Consider the following 13,939-nt stretch of genomic DNA (forward strand, 5'->3'; position numbering starts at 1 on the left):
TTTGCCAAATTTTAAATAAAACTAGAAAATATACCACATACACAGATGAAAAACTGAGGCCAGTTCAGTATTTTCCATCTCACCTTTCTCATGGAAATTTCCCAATCAACTATTGCTGTGATTATTTTAAATTTTTAAGTCTTTAAGTTGTATTTAGTTTTAATTAATCAACTGTCTAACATGTCATTATTAACTTTCTTTGAACAGCCACAAATTCACAAGAGATTAACTGAGTCAGAGGTTAAAATAAACAGCTGGCATTAAAACATTTAATCTGCAGTTGTAGGATTCACCAAGTGGAACACTATATTCCAGAAAAGAATGGAATTCATCAGTGCAGTCTTAAGAAGTTATAAGTCTCAAAAGTTTTTGCATTTCCTCTTAAGCTGACTTTGTTTTATCTCTATTTTGCTATAGAAAAATTTCTGGTTTTGCTTCCTTACTTTGAAACGCTTTCCATTCTCTTGGAGCCCTTCTTTGCAAACTGAGGTACTTTCCACTTTTGGTGACTGTTTGAGGTGGTCACGAAATAGATGATGTTGTTCAAGACTCGGGCACAAATAGGAAATAAGGTAAATTATCTTGGATACGACTGCCAAGGAACAAGGTTGGGTGAGAACTAAAGGAAGCGCCTTTCACCAGCAGCAGTAACAGTGAATTCCATGTGGCTGCTCCTCTCTAAATCAAGGACATTTTTGTTCCTACAAGATCCCAGCCCCACGTTGAACCAGTGGTGTGCATATTTTCCTTGGATCAGAGATCAAAAAGATTGTTTTTGAAGTATTTTTGTGTGTGATTGTGTGATGGGTTTATCATTTTTTCTTTTAGCCAGGTTTTCCCTCTTCCCCATCTGTCTCAGTTGATGTTGCCAATGTGGCACTTTCCATCTGGCCCTGACTGCTACAAAAGCTTTTGCTGTTTTCAGCCACAGATCCTTCAGTGAAAAAGGTGCTGCAGGATGGGCAGTGTGAAGAGCACCTCCCCCAGAAGGAGGGAGATTTCTTCAGCACTTGTGATTTCTCACTCTGAACTTAGCCCAAGTTACATCTGGAGCTGCTCCCCTGCAGCAGTGTGATTTACCTCAGTGCCAAAGGCTTCAGATAATGATCATTTTATTTCAAAATATTTCATAGCCATACTGTTTGCCCAATGTTAATTAACTAACTCTATAATCTCAACCATGCTCATCCTTGGACTGTTCATAGCACACCTGGTGTCTTAGGAAGGTCCTTGATTCAAAGATCCAATTCTTGTAACATCTTTAAACACAGTCATTCCATCTACCAGAGAAAACCCATGCAGTCATCTTCAAAGGCATTGTACATATCTTAAAAACATGTAAATCATTGGAGGGTGAAGGGGAAAAAAGGTTTGGGAGACTCTTTGAGACTCAAGATATATTGGGGCCTTTGCCAAACAAATTATCTTTAGCAAAAACACCCAAGAGAGAAAGTTTCAGCCCCAGACTCTACAACTTCATGTGCACATGGAAACCTGTTTATGCCCTTCTCTGTAGAGGTGAGACTTGCACCACTAAAATTCATCTGGTGGTTCAAGATGTCTTTCTCTCCATGAAGAACAAGGAACTGCTGGAGAGGATCCTGTGCAGGGCACCGAGGGGATTCGGGGATGGAGAGGATCCTGTGGAAGGCACTGAGGGATTCGGGGATGGAGAGGATCCTGTGGAAGGCATTGAGGGATTCGGGGATGGAGAGGATCCTGTGGAGGGCATTGAGGGATTCGGGGATGGAGAGGATCCTGTGGAAGGCACCGAGGGGATTCGGGGATGGAGAGGATCCTGTGGAGGGCATTGAGGGATTCGGGGATGGAGAGGATCCTGTGGAAGGCACTGAGGGATTCGGGGATGGAGAGGATCCTGTGGAAGGCACTGAGGGGATTCGGGGATGGAGAGGATCCTGTGCAGGGCACTGAGGGATTCGGGGATGGAGAGGATCCTGTGGAAGGCACTGAGGGATTCGGGGATGGAGAGGATCCTGTGGAAGGCACTGAGGGATTCGGGGATGGAGAGGATCCTGTGGAGGGCATTGAGGGATTCGGGGATGGAGAGGATCCTGTGGAGGGCACTGAGGGATTCGGGGATGGAGAGGATCCTGTGGAGGGCACTGAGGGGATTTGGGGCTGGAATCTGATGAGGAGACACTGCAGGAGCTGGGCCGGGTTAGTCTGGAGAAAGGAAAACTGAGAGGGGATCTCAGCAATCTGTGTAAATATCTCCAAGAGGTGTCCAGTCAGTGCCAGGCTCTCTTCAGTGGTGCCCAGTGACAAGATGAGGAGCAATGGCCATAAGCTAAAAGAAACCACACAAAGCTTCACTTCAGCATGAGGAAGAGCCCTGAGATGGGCTCTCTTGCTTATGGCATGGTGCCAGTAGTGCCAGGTTTGTGGGTTTGATCTCTCCTTGGACCATTCACCTAAGAGTTGGACCCAGTGATCCTTGTGGATCCCTTCCAACTGAGAATATTCTGTGATAAACTTCTTTCCATGGAGGATGGCAGAGCTCTGGAACAGGTGCCCAGGGAGGTTCCTGTGTCATCTGCTTCAGGTGACCCTGCCTTGGGCAGGAGGGTTGGATGGGATGATCTCCAGAAGTCCCTTCCAACCCCAACAATTCTGGAATTCTGCAATAATTAGGAGCTGTGTGAGCCTGTTGGTCAAACTGCTGGCGAGTAACCCTCGTGCTCAGCTGGGCTCTCCCTGATCAGAAGCTGCAGACTTGGGTGAGAAAGATGAACTGCTGCCTCCAGACAATGAGGAGGTTTTTTTATGCTCTAGATTTATACACAGCAATTGTACCTCATTAGTCTGGATTTATGCTACACAGGCCAAACACATAAATAATTGAAACCTTTCAGAGCTGTGTGAGATCCTCAGCCCATTTTAAAAGCAGTTGATTGTGGCATTTCAAGGTGCTGTTTAATCCCAGTCTTCACCAGTGATTTTTCAATTAATCTTTTAATGGCACTATGTATAAAATAGAATAAACATAGAATTATATCAGCTCTAATAACTGTTATGCAAAATTAATTTCCAGGAGCAGCACAGGGAACTGTGGGCTCCTTAAGGTTTTTGTGAGATTTTGTTGGTTAAATGCCAGGAATTGTAAATAGATAAACCTTATCGTGTATATTTGGAAAATATTAACAAATTTTTAATGAATGAAAATACCTAGACTTTTGTCTTCCTTGAATGATTAGTTGTATTCCTGGATACATTATTTTTCCAATATAAAACCAAGCTATGTTTATTTATTTATATATTTCTTTATAATTATATATATTTATTTAAATTATATATGTATTATAATAATCAAATTATTTTGTGATTGTTTCACATACCTTGTTTCTGTTACCAAAATTCAGAACATTTTTTGTGTGAAACAAATCCTGTGTACAATTTATTCATTAATAGCAGAAAGATTTCAGAAAACAGTCAACTTTAGCCCTGCTTTTCCAGCTGAGAAATACAAGTTCCTTAGCATCATTTACCCAGCCAGTCATACTTGGGGAAGAAGCTTATTTTCTTATCTACATCTGGCAACTACTTTGTCTTTAAATTCTTTTTTTCCCCAGTATTTTTAAAGAAATACTACAGAAATTACAAGCACTGAGAGAATATTTTTGCAGATAATTGAACTTTTTTCTGTATTTCTGTTACTAAAGCATAATGATATGGGTGAGTAACTTCCAGCCTGAAAAACTGAATCGTTTCTGCCAAACTCAGGTCAGAAATCATGATTTTTTTTTTCTTTCCAGGTTATCTTAAAAATTTTTGCTTTGAAATTAATTTATATACATTTATACTGCCGCCTAGATTTTTAATAGACCTATCATATAAAAATATGAAGCAGGTTTTTATACAGTTTTATTCCCTCTCCTTAAAGCCAGACACATTTGCATTTGATCTTTCAGATCTTGTTCCCAGCATTTGCAGCAGTCTGATTGTGTAGCAGTGGGTTGTATTAATTGCAAATAGGCCAGACATCTGTTCCCTTAAACTGAATAATTCCTTGTGAATCGTTGTTTATTAGTGTTTTACATAAAACCATTATTATTTTTTGTGGGGAAAATGGATGCTGAAATTTATTATTTGCCCGTTAAGAAAGTCACCGGAGTTATTTCTGTGCCTGATGCCCTGATGTTGGAGGAGTGGGGAGGAATTTGCAAAGTGATTTGAAATCTGTATCGGTGTTGTATTGATTGGAAACAATTCAGTGCTGTTATTTCCAAAACAATTCCTTATTTCCAAAGTGCTTTGCAGTGTAAGCCTTCCTTCTTCCCTGGCTGGTGGTTTATCAGGAAACCAGTGCTCAGCAGTAGGGGATAAAAGCAGGCAGGTTCATGGGAGGGATGTAGCTCTGGTGCTCATGTTTGGTGGTTTGGCCACCTGATTTTTAGGCCTGTAGGATGAAAATTCATTTAGGGATTTACTGCCTTGGAAGCTGCAGCTTGATTTTGGTGTTTGAGGGAAATCCTGGGATGTTTCAGGATCTGCTGTGAGTTGGAGGAATCAGTCTTGATCTCACAGTGGGACTCAGGACTGCCATGGCTTCACAATTTGTGCCTTAAGATGGAGAACCAGCATTTAAAAAGCATTAAAATCAGCATTTAAAGGGCGTTAAGTCACTGTTTGAAGTGACATGGCCAGGGGAAGAATGTCTTGAACTAACAGAGTACATGAGCAGGGGTTGGCAAGTAAATTGGAAAGTATTCTGTGCTTGTCTAATGAAGAATGAGGAAGATGAAGAAGAGACTTTTCCATTGGGAAAGAGGAACAAGAGTAGAGAAAAGTAGAGAGACTTGTGAGAAATGTTCTCAGCTTTGCTCCCTCCACAGGGTTGCTGTGCCCAAAGCTCTCAGGTGTGTATTGATATTCCCATAGATTTATGTTGTGGAAGATCAGACATCATTTTCATCCTTGTAAAATTCCTGGTGTGCTCTAATTTAGAAAGAAAAAAAGAGACAAAATCCGTTTCATCTTCTGTAGCAGTGCTGGGCTGGTGTGACCCTTCTCTAAGTGTGACTGGCCACTGGCAAAATGTGTCCTTGAACCTTTGAACAGTATTCCTGTGCCAGTTTTTTGAACTTATTAAGAGTATAGGGAATGCTACCAAGGGAGAAGAGCCAGCTCATCCTTAATATGGTGGAAGCATTTAAAGTCCTTCATGTATGTTGACTTTTTATCAGGCACTATTGCAATTACGTTAGACTAATGAAAGGTAAATTCCAGCCCTTGCATAAAAAAAAAGAAATCCTTGTAAAGAACCTAATTAGTATGTTTGTTTATTTAGACTCTAATGGCTTAATTGCATCTTATCTTGCTATTTACAAATAGGCATCATTAAAGAATAATGAGCATGTGAGGGAAAATGCAGCTATACCAGCAGCAGATGAGACATAAAAAATGAGGGAAAAAAAATAATCTAGTTGAAAGTCTGTGTGGTTTTTTTGTTGGTTTTTTTTTAATTTTATTTTTAATGCAAAACCTTTTTATTTTCCCCCAGCATATATAAATATGATTTCCATGCATTGTACTGATTAGTAAGAAGGATCTGTGGGTGGGAGGCTGAGCTTATGGCTGGTTCCATGGCAAGGAACAGGTGTCTGACCTTTTGCTGGAAATCTGTAGCTTGGTTACATCTCTGGTTGGATGTTGCCTTATTTCTGAGGTGAATAAAAACCACACACACACTTGTGCTCCTTTTTATAGAAGCGAGGAGGTGCCCATGTTAACTGAAAATAATGTTTTCTTCCTTTTAGCTCTGCATTGCAGAGCATCTGCAGCTCAAATCAGCAGCAAATTCCCTGGAATGCTGAGGGGAAATCTGCAGCTTTGGGAATTTTTCATTTCACAAAGTGTGGGAGCTTGGTGTTGTCAGCATTCGTTTTCCTGATATCAAACTTAAATAAATTTTAAGAAAGAATATTTGTTAATGTGTTGTTTAAATGGTTCATAAAAAGGCTTTTCACTTGATAATAGTTTCAGTGAGGAGACAAAATTAAAGGGGGGGATTTCATCCCGTTTCCTCCAGGCAGAGTTCTGGCATGGTAAATGAATTTGGATCCTTTTCATTTTGTAAACTCACATGGACCCTGATTCTGACTTATTTGGAAAGGTACTTTCTTCTTTTCTGATTATAATTGGTGTTAAATGGGAACCTTTTTTAGCAGTCTTACAAGAAATTATCTAAGTCATTCTCCCTGATTATTCTGTTTCCCCCTCTCCTTTTCTTGGCATACTGTGTCTGTCAGATGCTCCTTGAGATTTATCTTGGTGATAGACAAAATATTTTTAAAACTGGGATATTTCAAGAAGATTTTTATTTTATATGTCTTTGTCAGAAAAGCTGCATAATATTGCAGATTTCAATCAGCCTGTCCTACCTTCTTCTGGGGCTTGCCATTTTAGGAAGCAGGGGATTTATGAATAACTTAACTGGCTGAATTTAGTATACTTTAGTTAAAAGGAAGTTAGAAGTACATTGTTATTACACAGCCCAAAACAGAAGCTACAGAAGTATTTAACTTGCAACTGTTCCATTTTCAGCTCACAGAACTGTGGGGCATATTTTTTTCATTCATATTAATTGAATTTTAAAGTGACCTTGTACATGTATTGATTTGAATTAAAATTTTCTACATCAAGGACGAGTTGGCATATATCCTTCAGGCGAAATATTAAAAAGCCAAGTGCTGTCTTAACAGGATATCGACAGGAGAAGTTGAAATTTAATAGGAAAACTTGGCTTAGAAAGGAAATTGTTGCCTTTTTGTCACAATTTAAAGGTATCTTTTCTGAACAAGGGGAGAAATTTCTCTCTGTTGGTACCTGTGGAAATGCAGGGACATTTCAGTGCCCATTAAATAGGCACCATCTGGGTGAGTTTGGACCTCCAGGAGAGACCTGCTCCTCTTGGAGCTTGGAGGAGAACTATCAAATTACTGGTTTAGCAAAGCCATTAGTGGTTTATTACCTTCTTTCAGGTGATCTGTAGGGACACAGTTGTATGACTGTGAGTATAAATTATGTTCCATACATAGATCTGTTCTGAGCGTGGCCTCCAAGTAGCCAGGTTGAGTAGGGATTGGAATAAAATGGTCTGCTGAAAAACATGATTTGTAAAATACGTTGGAGTTGATAAAAAAACATTAAGCCCTGGAAATAGTTACGAATCTTGATTACTGGAGGAAAAAATAAAGGGTATTGCATTTGCTGTCTACAATACTGAACGTGCTTCACCCTGAAAATAGCTGTGGAGCAAAGTTCTGTCTTCCACATCTCACAACATCCTCCAGTCTGGTGGTAGGCTGTTGTTCATTCTTTGTGCTACTACCCTCATTCTTTCAGTGTTGTTAAAACCATGAACTGTAATTTCTCTGAGCTGCTCTTTTACAAAATTCATGCTTCTGTCAGACTTAACTAATGATACAGTCTTACAGAAATCATCTCAAAGTCTCGATCTCTCTTCCAGCCTGAGTAAAATCTACAGGAATCCCTTGTCAAAACACGATTGGTACCAAAGAGGAAGGTTTTTTGTTCCAGTACCAGAGCATTGTAAGAGCTAATCCAGACAACCCAGCACCAATCCAGCCAAAGTTTGGATTTCCAGGGTGCCTGAATGCCCCCTGAAAAGGGGGAGTGCAGCAGCTGACTGAGGTGCCCAGCTAGGGTTGGGTTTCCACAGCTCCTTACAGGTGTGGGAGACAAGAATTTTGAATTTTGGTGGTCAGGCAAGTAGGTGATTGAGGTACTGTCCAGGGTGCAGGATACGACATTTCAGTGCTGTGGTGGATTTTGGAAGTGGGGAGTGAACCACTGGAAGGGTGTGAAGTCAGATCACCTGGAAAAGGGCAGGGAGGTAATGCAGGAGCATTTCTGCAGGTAAATCATGTGGGGAGGAGGTTAGAGGCCAGCAGTAAGTTCATTCCAGCAAGCTGGAGTGCCACACACAGGATTTTTTTAGTGTGTTATGTTCCACTGTTCACTCGGAGGATTTTCAGGAACATCCCACAGAGGCTTCAGATCAACCTCAGATTTATTTCTACCTGGCAGCAATGGGAAATGCTGTGAATGCACAAATTAAGAGAAGGAGGAAAGAATACAACTGAAGTGTGTGAAGGCAATGGGGATAGGAAATATGCAGAAATCTGGGTGTGGGTGTTTGCAGGGCAGCCTTATCCTTCTTCCATTAAGATTTCTTTTTCTTTAAAATGTCTTCTTTTCCTCCTTTTCAATTTATTATGTATGGTTGATGCCTGGTGTGAAGTTATAAATAAGAGTCCGTTCTCTCAGCAGACCAATATCCCACTGAAGTGCCAGTTTTAATAAGGCAGAAAAATAAATTGAAAACTGTTAACTCTTAATGTGCTGAAAACTTTTCTCAAAGTTTATTCATTTCCTCACGTTTTTCTTCAGAAATTACCATTTCTTCTGACCCACTTTTTATGTTCTTGCAGCATTATCCCTGGCAGTCTGTCTGCTTGATGGCTGTCATTGTCTTCCCTTCTTGTTCCCCTGTCTTTTCTCTTGCTGTGAACTTGTCCTGCCCTGCTGTTCAGACTCTTCCCTGCTGGAGTTCTCCCTGTCCCATGCCAAAAGCTTGGCATCAGTTCTGTCCAGGCTGTGTGGCTCTTTTTGCTCTGTACTGATTAAATCAGCTGAGGTTGGGGCTGCTGGTGTTGGAACAAGGTGATGGGCAGGAGTCATTAACAGAAGTTACAAAGGAATAACATCCAACAGATCAATAAAGGTGAATATTGACTGGTTTCTTTAGGTGTGGATTTGTCTGCTGAGGTTAGCAGTAACAACACATTTGTTTTAGTGGGTGTTAATCTCTACAGGATGAAATGTTGGAACACTGGCAGAAAATGAGCTGCTGCTGGTTGGGAAATATTAAAATGAACTAATTGTTTCTTTTTTATCTCAGTTTTATGCTTTTGTGGGTGAGGAAAAACTCTCTAATAATCTCTGCATAACAAAATACAAAGATGGGATTCTTGTTAGACACACATCCTAACTGTATTGAAGTACAACTTCATCTTTTGAAATGTAAATTGATTTTTAGATTAAAATGCCTTCATTATTGCATTTTTGTCAATAACATAATTTAGGCTTATTTCTGTTGTTATACTCTGATTGACCCTCTGTATTTTCCTTTATACTAGTTTTATTCTTTGCACTTTAACACTTTCACAGAAGGAAATGAAACCTTTGAAAATGTAACATTTTTACTTTAAGCTGTAGTTTCCTTTGAAATAATTTTACATTTTTATTGGACAGAAAATGTTTTCCATTAAACTCATGGCATGCTTTTACAAGCCAGCATTAGGAGAGTCCGATTCTTCTTTCAAATTGGTTTTCTCTAAGTGGACTTATATTGGAGAGTATCAAATTCATCGAAAATAATCACATTTGCCCATTGTTTTTGACAAGTTATTGAGTTGTGGTGTTAATAAAATGGAGGGAATTGCTTGGCAGTGTCATGTCTGCACAAGGGAATTCTGTGAACTCATACATTTTCAGTTGCAAATGAATGTTTGTTTGTTCTGCACTTTATAGTCTCTCTCCTCCTCATAACACACACTACTTTTAGATCTTTTATTTTGGTCTCTCTATAAAATATTGAAAACTGAAATTGCATCAACTTAAGCTGTTAACTCCACGGTCTTATGAATTCAGACACCATCAGCTGGCCCTCAGCTCATTTTTGTCCTTGTCCTGTTGTTCATAGGTTACCTTGGGAAAAGTGTTAAAAGTGATCGTGGTGATGCGGAGCCTCTTCATTGACCGGACAATTGTCAAAGGCTACAACGAGAACGTCTACACTGAGGATGGCAAGGTGGGTTATGGCCTCTCCAGCAGCCCTGCATTTCATTTTCATCTCTTTACATGGCACAAAACTGGGAGCCCACTGCAAGTGCACTGGAAACATAAAGTTGGCAAAAGACTCGGAAGGTCTGCGGATTGTTCCAGTTTAAATTTGTCTTACTTTGCTTGGGTTTTGCATCCCCAAGTCTCTGAGTTCTTTCTAAGCTCTGAAGCCTTTGCTTGAATTTCTGATTTATCACCTTAGACCCCAGTTGCTGTGTTTGTAGCGTCTGCTGAGAAAACATTTTTGCAGTGTACCAGCACATCAACAGCCCAAGGTTCAGCTTTCTCTCTTCTGTGAACCATTGAGAAATCTTGGGCTGGTTTTTTTTTTTTTTTTTTTTGGCTTGATAAACACAACAGAGAGGCTCATTGGTAGGTGCTCCTCAAGAATTTGCTTGCCAGCAACAGCACATCTTGAACAGCAGCTACTACAGCAAGTGTTACCTGTTTCCACAAGTGATTTGTTTTGTGAATAGTTCACCCTGCTTGAACCCTGAGATTTCCTGTGCCTGCACACACTCCATATGGCTCTCCTCAGCACATCAGGAGATGTTAACGGGACCTGACGGCCTGAGCTCAGCTCAGGTCTCTTTCCAGGGTGAAATGATCTCTGTTCCCAAGACATCAGCCAGGACTCTCCATTGCCAGTAACAGCACTGAATACCTCCATGTTTCACATTGTCTCTCTGGAGCTTTCTCTTCTGATTATGAAGCCTATTAAAATAAAAAGTTCATTTAGCAAGATGAGTATTTGGCACCCATAGGCCATGTTATAATGAGGTGAGACTTCTTTTCCTTTCAAAAGTGATAACTGTGTTTCAGTACGCAGAAGCACGTTGTGTGCTGACCCAGAGTTCAGCAGCTCTCTAAGTCTGAACCTCTGTTCTCTGGGAAAGGCCAGGAGCTGAGCTGCTGAAGGAAATAATGCAGCTCTATTTCCCAAGTGAGACATTCTTCCTCAAAGGGCAGGGGATTGGCCTAAGAAGTAGTAAAATAAAAATTGCTTAATTTTGATTTGCCTTTTTCAGATAGGCAGGTTTAAATACCAGTTTGCCGCAGAAGCAGCTGCTCTCTACTCCCTGTATATTTGCATATAAATACAGAGCTCCAGCACCAGCCCCTCTTCACCCCAAGTTCTGCATGGAAGTGAAATGATGGTCTGCTGAGAGAGCACTGACAGTGTGTGATGGATTCCCGTGTCACACTTCATTTGGGTGTGCTCGTTTTCTCTGATGAATCCAGTTTCCTTTGAAGCTCCCTTGAAATGCAATAATGCTATATGTGCTGAAAAGCTAAGTAAGGAGTTCCTTTCTGAAACTCAGCATCTGGCATTGGGATTCTGCTCAGCTCAAGGTGAACTCTCCTGGGAGCTGCACATTGTTCCTCTGCCATCATTTGCTGCCGGGGGACAGCAGGACTTGCCAAGGCCAGCTCTGGGCACGGGGCACTAACCTTTGCCTGCTGTCAGTGGGGAGCAGTTCTGTTCCTCCAGAGCATTGCTGTTAACACCTGGCTTATTTCTTGCTTTAAGCCAGTCTGCAGGGGAGTCTGTTCTCTACTCATTTAGCTTTGTGTCCAAACCTGGGCTATGTGACTGCTCCTGCAATGCTGCACCAACCTGTGACCTTTACATGGCACTCTGCTAATTCCAGTGGGCATCCCAGAGATTTTGCAAACCTGAAGGTTTTAGGTATAAACAGGAGCATTTCACTTGACTGAAGTAGATTTGGAGTTGGAGCCACTTAAATCATGTGCAAATTTGGCTTGGAAGATTAAATAAATGCGTAGTTTGCTAGTTTTGCCAACTGGAGCACATATTGACAAACAGTGATTTTTTTTTTTTTTTGACACTAATTAACTGCTCTGGTAATTGGAGAATAAGAATTAAGATTGTGCTCTCACAATGATTTCCTTTCCTTATTGTGCCTGCTGGGAATGAGCGATTGCAGTCAGTTACAAACAGAGTCCATTGCAATTCCTTCCCTGTCACAACAGATGCTGTTGGGAAGGTACTTCACTGAGGTTTCTACACGATTCTGGCTTCCCAGTTGCTAGCTTGATAGCATGAAAAATGTACCAGCATTAAGGAGAAACACACAAAAAAAAAGTAAGAAAAAGATCAGTGAATATCATCCTTATTAAATAACAAAAATATGGAGAACCCACAGGAACACAGTAGGAGGTGATAATTTTTCCAGGGAGCAGTTTACACAGTCATTGTTGATTTGGGACTTAGCTTATGTATTCCTAGGAAACATTTAATATTTGTAAACAACGGGGAGATGAGGAATTAGGTGCTAACATGAAATATGGCAATGCTGAAGTGCCTCTTTTCTGTAAGGCACATTGAAAAAGGGACACTGGATAAATCCTTTTATGTCTTTGCAGTTAAATAACTGGATGAGGATCTCTTGAGTCACCCTCCAAACTACACACGTTGGAAAGGCCTTTAAGTGCAAAAAGTGAAATTCAATGGGAGATTTTTATCCAAGAAGAGAGGAGTTTGGGGCAACCAGATGTATTCAGTGGTATTTAAAAAAGGAGAACTGGCCATCACTAGGAGACTGGTCACACACACAGTAAGTGAGAAATGGACTGTGCACAGAAGAGGCCAAGGGTTTCCCCTCTGATCAGATTAGTCATCATTTATTACTGAAAATACACTGTGTTTTAGCAGATTCTGCATTGCTGGGAAGAAAAATGGAAGAGACAAATGCAAACAGCAGAGCTGTTGAGACTCTTCTGGTCAGGCAAGTCTGGCAAAAACCCCCAAATCTTGGTGTTTCTCCTGGTTGTGGAGCTGCACAGTGACACAGCAGCAGTTACCCAGGAAAGCTGACACTGCATTTTCCAGGTTGCTTTATCTTGCTGTGTGCCCACACGGTGTGCTGTGCAGGTTGACAGGTGCTTACATGACAACCTCATGTGGTCTCTACTAAAGTCTCCCTAGATTGGGTCCTCCCTCTCAGGCATTTAAATACTTTCAAAATTAAGGTGATAAAAGCAAAAGTTTAAAGCTTGCAGTGAGTAAAACTAGACCAGCCATTCTGGGGTTTTATTTTCAAGCTTTGCTTATACAGACAACCATTGCCTTTCTTAAGTGCCTTGTGTACCTCTCTTGTGAATTATTCACAGACCCTGCAGAATATGTCTTTGCCAAGCTGCCAGCTGCATAACTTGGACATTTTTGGTGCCACTTTGCAAAAACAATAAGTGAGATCTGGCAGGCTCTGACACGTCGTGGGTGCTGGACCTGCTCACAGTTACTCTTGCTCACCATCCTAACCCTTCATGTCCACCACAGACTGATGCATTTTAATTACCCTCATGATTTTAGTGATGGCACAGTGCCACCCTTAATTTCAGATTGTGACATGCTTGTGCATTGAAATTTAACCATGGCTAGTAATTAATTACTAGTGTTTTCCTGATTCCTGACTAAATGAAGCTATGCAGCTCATCTTCACAGGGCAGCTGAGCTATCAGTCTACCATTAACAAAATCATATTGGGATTTTTTTGGCATGATAATTCCATGCTTTTCTTTGGATGTAGATACCAACAACCACCTTGACAGGGCATGTAGACACTTCACATCACTACCTTGCCAAATTTCTATTTTGCATCCCTCAGACTTCACTAAAGAAACATAAGTGTCTCTGTTGAATTCTCATGTTCAGGAACTTGGGTTATGTTAATGCTATAGCTTCATTAATTACCCCATATCAATAAGAAAAGGCAGCTTTTAGCCTCCTAGCGTAAGAGAGGAGAAGAAATAGTGGTATCAAAGGAAAGCTTCAAAGACAGGCAGAACTGTCTCTCGGGTAATTTCTGATCCCTGCATTCTCACCACTTCAAAGCTGGCTGTGTGTGTGTGTTTGGGTGAAGGGGGGGTTGAATCTGATTTCTCTAATAAGTGTTGGCACCGGACCTGTTTGATATGGGATGCAGGGAACATCCTGGTTTGTTATCGCCTTTGAAATCGCTCCGACGACCTTCAGCAAACGGCCTCTTGTTCCAGCTGCTGGGGTGGATGGGGAGAGGGGCACTGG

The 13,939-nt window shown here is 41.0% G+C and overlaps 1 protein-coding gene across 2 annotated transcripts in view; it reads left to right on the top strand.

Annotated features, from left to right (window-relative positions):
* Positions 1 to 13,939, top strand: part of MED27 (mediator complex subunit 27) — an 83,986-nt gene that overhangs the window by 57,787 nt on the left and 12,260 nt on the right. Inside the window, exon 5 of one of the 2 annotated variants that reach the window (XM_062505381.1) lies at positions 9,749 to 9,856. The exons of the other annotated variant lie outside the window; for it this stretch is intronic. Coding sequence (XP_062361365.1) covers positions 9,749 to 9,856 — 108 coding nt within the window. The remainder of the gene's footprint in view (positions 1 to 9,748; positions 9,857 to 13,939) is intronic. 2 annotated transcript variants of the gene reach the window in all.

Source organism: Cinclus cinclus, chromosome 19, assembly GCF_963662255.1.
Source record: "Cinclus cinclus chromosome 19, bCinCin1.1, whole genome shotgun sequence".
Lineage (NCBI taxonomy): Eukaryota > Metazoa > Chordata > Aves > Passeriformes > Cinclidae > Cinclus > Cinclus cinclus.